The 7,587-nt window shown below is 38.8% G+C and overlaps 1 protein-coding gene across 1 annotated transcript in view; it reads left to right on the forward strand.

Annotated features, from left to right (window-relative positions):
* gukh (NHS actin remodeling regulator GUK-holder) overlaps positions 1-7,166 on the forward strand; it is a 54,420-nt gene extending 47,254 nt beyond the window's left edge. Inside the window, exons 8-10 of the mRNA XM_018026915.2 lie at positions 2,340-2,931; positions 3,821-4,340; positions 5,128-7,166. Of these exons, the coding sequence (XP_017882404.1) occupies positions 2,340-2,931; positions 3,821-4,340; positions 5,128-5,907 (1,892 nt within the window). The 3' untranslated portion in view covers positions 5,908-7,166. The remainder of the gene's footprint in view (positions 1-2,339; positions 2,932-3,820; positions 4,341-5,127) is intronic.
* Positions 7,167-7,587: the final 421 nt, after the last annotated feature.

Consider the following 7,587-nt stretch of genomic DNA (forward strand, 5'->3'; position numbering starts at 1 on the left):
TATATGTATATGAATGTATTGAGTAGCTTGAGAAAAAATTTGATTTTGAGCAAACGCCAACAATTTACCTATCCCATCTGTCTTGCCTGTCTATTATGTTCATAAACATCCCGATTCTTCTCACTCGTGCACATTAGTCTGTGTAAATATGCATACTAGTTTTAGACAGAAAAACAAAAAGAAATCGCACCTCACAAACACACGCGTGCATCAACTTGCTAGTAGCTCGTGTTAGTTCGTGGAACGGTGAGTACACACATACATCAATTTTGTTTTTAATGAGAGAAGCGCTCGAGCCTGATACGGGAGTCATTAATCGTTATCCGGCTTAATTCTGTTTTCTTCTTTTCGACACGATTCAGGGAAATCGCAACGTAACAGGCTCGGGCGATTAATCGATGTGTTAGTTTGGTATTCGTGCTTTAGTTGCATGCGTCCATGTTTGTAATGCCGGCTTGCTTGCTGCTTTTAATATGCTAACAATGCCATTAACGAATCACTTCCTGTTTTGTTTCCGTTTCTGGAAACCCGAAAAAGGGAATTTTTTTAAGTACGTAACATGCAAATAGTTACTCCTACAAGTAGAGAACATATTCTTGAATTATTCCAACAACAAAAATTAACTTTCGGTGTTCAAATATTGCTATAATCGAACATTACTTGTTGAGTTTCAATGATTCAAAATTTTTAAGTTTACGTATTACATTTTAAGTGTACCAAAAACAGTATAAAGAACTAATTCAAACTATCTTCTTCGCACTAGGACGAAATTTTTTTCAGAATCATGTTAATTTTACGAATTTTGTTCTGATGTGAATTTCTTCGATGTTTTAGATCGACTTAGACAGTAATTATAAAAATTTAATACAAAATGTAAATGGTTCTTTTTATGTAAGATTTGCGTTTGCTAGAATGTAAACATTAAATCAATTGAACCAGTGAAAAGCTGCAAGGACCTTCCAGTTATGGCAATGTTATAACACCGCGAAATTAATTTATATAATTCATTCTCAAAGTGTGGGTATATTATTTTATCGATTTAAAAAAAAGCCTAGAAATGATGCATTTTTCTGACTTCAAAATTATAATCCCTTAATGAATTATACTTTATAGAAAATGTATTATGAAAGTGTAAACAGAAAACATAAAAATGGTTTCTTCTGTACTAAGAGGGAATTATTGGTTTCGTTATATTTTCCAGTAGAATCGATTTGGTCTATGCTCTAGGTATAGTTTGCATAATAATAGACTACGGATTTTTATGCGAAATCAATCTTTTGTGGTATCGATTTAAATAATGAAACGTAAAATAAGATTTTGTTCATCCTTCCAAGAATAATGTTTCAATTTTACTTACAATGATACAATGTTACAATGTCACAATGATACAATGTTATAATGATACAATGTTACAATGATACAATGTTAGATTGATGGTCGATCCTCACAGAACGTGCGATGCAATGCGATGCGCTGCGTTTCCGTATTTTTCGAGTTTTCGACCGGGTCTGCCAGTGCTGTAAGCTATATCCTACAGCATATACTGAAAGCATGTAAAAGTCGGAGACTTCGGAGGGCCCCAGTGTTAGCTAGCCGAGAATCGGTAGCTCGAGGACCAAAAGTAGGGGTCACACACCCGCTGTCCACTTACACATAGACGAAAAGGTCGATGCGATTCACTTACACATAGACGAAAAGAAACGCATGCGATTTTTCCGAAAGTGTTCTCGCCAAGAAATCCCGAGGATTTCATCGCAGAGGCCACAAAATCGACCTTTTCGTCTATGTATAAGTGAACAGCAGGGGGTCTGACCCGTAGTTTGGGTCCTCGAGTTACGGATTCTCGGCTAACTATTACGGGGGCCCTCCAAAGTCTCCGACGTTTACATGCTTTTAGTATATGCTGTAGGGTACAGTCTACGGCACTGGTAAACCCGGCCGTAGGCTCGAAAAATACGGAAACGCAGCGCATCGCATCGCATCGCACGCTCTGTGAGGATCGACCATGATACAATGTTACAATGTTTCAATGTCACAATGATACAATGTTACATTAATACAATGATACAATGATACAATGACATAGTGGTACTTACTCGTACATACAATGTATATTCTTGAGCATCAAATGCATTCTTTATATGTATTTCCTGCACGTTCTTCTACAAAAGCATAAACTCCGTAATCTAATAATAATAATAATGAACAAGTAGCTAACAAACGTAACAGGAGACTCAGGAATCGTTTCCTTATTAGACTCTGCAAACTCTATCGACTTGATCAGTACGTCGAGTTTAATGAGCCGAGTTTCTATATCAAGGTTGATTGCTCTGTTCCAGATAACACGCTTCTGGCGATAGACTCGGTGCCTCCGCACGGTATAGTACAGCCGCCGCCCTACATCCCGCCCCCCAAACCGGAGGAATGCCAGAGAAAGGAGAAGATCCAGGAGGATCAGCTGATCCAAACGGGTTGCGAGAAACAGCAGAATTATGGTCAACAGGCTATGATGAACCACAATAAAATATACGCGCACGACCCGCGCCAGAATATCTACGATAACAACAAATACGCGGAACGCAACGATTTCCAACGCGTTTGCGACCAACGGCAAATAGTGTACATGAGAAACGCGAGGAACCAGCAATGCTACGTCAAGGACGCCGTCGGTCAACAATTTTATACGCTACCGTCGAGGAGGCCTCAGAGGGATGTTGAACCGCCGCGAAGCGTCACGCCGGATATTACCAGAGGCCTCGGACGCGGGTCTTTCAGCAGCGGCGTACACATGTTAGCTAGACAGAGGACAGTGATAGACCAGGACATGAATCGATACGGTGGCTCGCAGGTGGACTTGAATAGGAGAAATTTGGAATGCTTTGAGACGGAGAACGGACGCAATCAGATACCGATTGTGGATATCAGAAACAGGTAACTAGAGATTAATTGATACGAAAGCGTTGAAAGTTTAGGAAAACTGTAAATTCCTTTCATTCATCCATTAGCAATTGCTAAAAGAATGCTTGTATAAACACAGATTTCAGCCCTCAATATTCGGACAAGTTTCAAAATAACTGTTTTTAATATTCGACCAATGTGTTGGTTTAGTTTTGCACTTTACTGCACGTGTAACTTACTAATTGTTAGTAGTATAAATGTGTTTTAGATTTTCATTAGGGGCTCAGATCAGGAACTTAAAAATACGGTTTTTTTTTATCAAATAATAAAAAAGAACTAATCTGTTTTGACATGTGTACGAATATTGATGAGGGTCACTGTATATTGAAAAATCAGTCAATCATTTATATAAATGCGACAAATTTCCGACTATTTTTATATACACATGCATTTCTCTATACAAAACCACATATTTTCACTGGTTTGGTAGTTCTAGTGTTAAAGCTTTATGAAAATTGTAAATCGATTTCATCACATTCATTAAAAATTGGTACAAAATAAGCTTGTAGAAATATACAATGACCAATGCAAACACGAAGTAATTTAATTACATTGTGCATCTCATAGTGAAATTATTTAAACGATATAAATTAAATTAAATCTTATAGTAATTATACATACAAGAACTGCATTCGATACATTAAAAAAAAGAGATATTTCACATGTACCATGCAATTTGAGGGATGAAATCAATGAAAACATTGAAAACTTTAAAACGAATCCGTCAAATAATATAAAGAAAAGTGTATAATATCGATTTTCGTATTAGAAGACAGAACTAAAATAAGACGTCAGCTTGTATAGTAATGAAAATACCAAAGGGAATCGGTGCTAAGTACAAACGTTCGCTTTCTTCACCCAGATTCGCAACACCATTAGGACTGACAGCGCTTGGGTATCGATTCTTCGCGTCCTCGCCTATCCGTGATCCCGTTACGAAGTCTCCTAGTGCTGATGCGTTAAAGTACAATCCAATTTCGCCGATCGGGCACAGCTACGGGAATAGTTTCAACTCATCCACGCCGACCGCCGTTCGTACTATGACAACTGTTGCCGCTGAACGTCCACCGAACAACAATAACGTTAATAATAATTGTTCGTCGATGCCGAACTCAGGAAGAAGCACGCCCGTGCAGAATTTGTCAGGCAGAAGCACGCCCGTGCAGAATTCGTCAGGCAGGAGCACGCCGACGAACTTAATTCTATCACCCACGAAGAGCACCATGTCCAACGAGGAGCTCTTCGCCGCCATTCACAAATCCAAGAAAAGACTGAACATAAAGGATGACAACGAGAATCTGTCACCGTATGGTTCAACCAATTCGTTGGCGAAGATTGCGCCTGGGAGCAGAAACAGCTGGACCGTGGAATCGCAAAAAATGGTATGTGCAATAATTTTGATGTTCATTATATTGGATAATTGTTATAGTTGTTACAATCGTATCATGGGAGGACTACAGTAATCTCCGGCTGTATGGCCATCGATCGGAGGCAGGTCATATTCGAAGGGGTGGATTTCGTAGAATCGCTCGTCGTTCGAGCGCGCAGTATAGAAAAGAGTCGAATATGCGAGAGCGATGACAATTGAAATAGAAAAAGAATAAACATAAATAAGACTGAATGCTAAGAAAAAATGTTTTAACGAAAGTTCGTCATTTAGACGGAGTATCAATTTATTGTTAGTAACTTGTTAATTATTGAGCGTAACGAAAAATGTTTTAAACGAAAGTTGTAGATAATGTTATTACCTTGTCAATGTTGTATACAAATTCATTGTAACTCCAATATTTTCTGAGTAATTGTCATGAGTATGAAACTGATTCCTCAGTATAGAACGAAAAAGTATATAGATAATAAGTACTGGAGGCTCGCGTCGAGCTGGCGTTTCAACGAATTGGTGGGTATCACTCGTGGCCATATATCCGGAGATTACTGTATATCTATTTGGTGAATATTCTTATTGGTTTATCTCATAGACATATGAAAATAGACCGAGAATCCATATGGGACAACGGCGATTGAGCAAAGGAAAATTAATCTTTTTCGGCTAATCGGCACTGGACATCAGAAATATATCTTTCGTTCGGTTTATATTCTTATGTCTATAGTTTATTCTAAGTACTCTACCTTTATCTTCCTATTTATTCTTCTATTTCTAAACAATTTCAGGTAACGCAAAACGCGCAGCCTCCGCCACCGGCTACCTCGCGACTGGATTTCAAGCGGCTGCTGCTTCAACAAAGCGTAAAAACTGGACCGGTTAGACTGTCAGCAGCCGAGCAACTGAAACTATCGCGGCAACAATGTCAGCACCAACAATCATCGCCGGGTGTACAACAAACCTCATCGTTAGCCAAAGTCTTGAGTCCGCGCTCGATATGGAGGTTTCAGACTCCACGAACGGACGTCCTATCTTCTACCATAATCGAGGACACCGCGGCCGAGGAAAAAGCCATGAAACCCTCGCCAGAGAACGCTTCCCCAGTGTCTCGAGTGAACGCGAGACGGCAGCTGGACCTCAATAGCGAAAACGATTCACTTTTCGACCCCTGCGAAGATAGGCTGACACCTAATAATATTGAGGAGGCTTCGAAACTGACGGTTGAGTCATCGGATAGAAGAGTTCAATCGCAAAAGGAAGCGTCGGAAAGTCGTGGCAATGAGCGACTGACTTCCGTGTCGTCGAGCAAAGCCGAGAATGCGGGAAAGCCGCAGTATCCCTCGCAGCTCACTCCCTCGTGTCAGCAAGCGATAAGCGCCTTCGAGTCGAGAAGGATTAGCAATCAGTTGGCAAGAGCGCAGTTCTTGGCCAGTACACCCGGTACGAATCAGTCTAGCAATGTGTACGCGAAAAAGGCGTTTCGTGCGAGATCGGAATCCCCTCAAAGTCCGACGATCCAAAACGTAACGCGTAGCCCAAGCGTGCCGACGCTGGAAACAGCCCTATGATCGCCCGCTCGCGTTTTACAACGTAAATGTGTGTCGTTTGGAATCAGAATGCACTGCCGTACTTTTATTATTTATATTTTTCGACTGTATAATTGAAATGGCATTTCTGTATGTTTATATAAAAAAACTTGAACGCGTTTGATAGCATAAAATGATTGTCACAATAGAAATCTGGTTCTGGATGACGCGCGTCCAATCTTGCCACACATACAATTTCATAGTCTATGTGATGAAATTGAATGCAAGGTGAATCTCGTAATATGTAGACTTCGAATAATTCATAAGGTATTCATTGTATGACAAAAATTTGTAAACAAATGTCGCATGGTCTCCAGGGGACATGCAATACTGTGATCTGTTTTTTATCTCGTTGCTTTTTTATCAAGATATGAGGGTCACGATCAATTTTGTAAATAAATGAATAAATAAAAATATTGTGTATTCTGTTTAAAAAACTGAAGTTGACTTTCATATCGCAATAAAAAAAGCAAAGAACTGAAAAATAGATCACATAGTTGCGTGTACCCCTAGAAACTATGCAACATTCATTTAATAATTCTTATCGTACAACAAATACCTTACGAATTGTTCAAACTCGTCGTGTTACAAGACTCACCCTATATAATGTCACACAGTAAATTTAAACGTAGAGTCGATTCGTTCGAACTCCGAGAGGACAATAATTTATTAGAACGTGCTAGTACGATAACGGTGTTGAAATTAATATTATACAGTATTGGATTGCTTCATTGATGTGTCAAACTATAATATCGAGGGATGAAGAAACTGCACTGGTATCGAGACTAGTAGTAATGATAACGTTAATCGAGGTGGAACTATATATTCGATCAACATTACACACGCAGCGAATTCACTGAGAGCAATAATTCGCAGTTAATCCCTTTTGGTAATTTAGATAGCGATGTATCTAAGTGTATTTTATGCCGACTTATTGTTATTTGAGTGAAACTAATTGTTGAATAGAACAATTATATGCATAAAATAATTTTAAGCGTTTGTACAGGGACAAATATTTAAAAAGAATCATTTTTATTAGAGAAATGTAGTGAATGTCCCGATTTCTGTTTACATCATAATTTCTACTCACTGGGTTGTGATTATATATAAAATGATAGACGTCGGTGAGTGGAAATTGTTACGTGAACAGAAATTGTATCAATTACTACATACATTTTTGTCCTCCTCATCGTCTATGTTCAGGTTACAAAAAAATGGGTTGATTTCGATTTTAAGAAATTTCTGTCNATTTTTTGTAAGAAGTCCAGTTTAATTTTTCTGCAACTTGCTGAGGTTCATCGCATTCTACAATGAACAACATGCAACAAGTGTCTCTCCCTTCTCTTCTTGGACAGAAACACCTCACAGGTTCGCACTGACTGTACGATATCCTGGTTGATGGAATTTATTCTTAAGACATTAATTTATTTTTTTCACACTATCGATTTATTAAATGTACGTAACAGGATTTTGTAAATAGCACATGGCGTTGTATAATTACGATGGATGCATTCTGCTTGGAAACAAAAAAAATCGCTTGCTTCTCTAGTCGGAGTAGTCTATTCTATTATATTATTCAGAGGAATCGCCCTTGGAGTCTCTTGTTTTGAAGTACATAATTTGGAAACACACAAGTGTGTGGAAATCGCTGTGTGTCGCGTA

This window comes from Ceratina calcarata, unplaced genomic scaffold (genome assembly GCF_001652005.2).
Source record: "Ceratina calcarata isolate Rehan_Ccalc_2016 unplaced genomic scaffold, ASM165200v1 scaffold397, whole genome shotgun sequence".
Taxonomy (NCBI): Eukaryota; Metazoa; Arthropoda; class Insecta; order Hymenoptera; family Apidae; genus Ceratina; species Ceratina calcarata.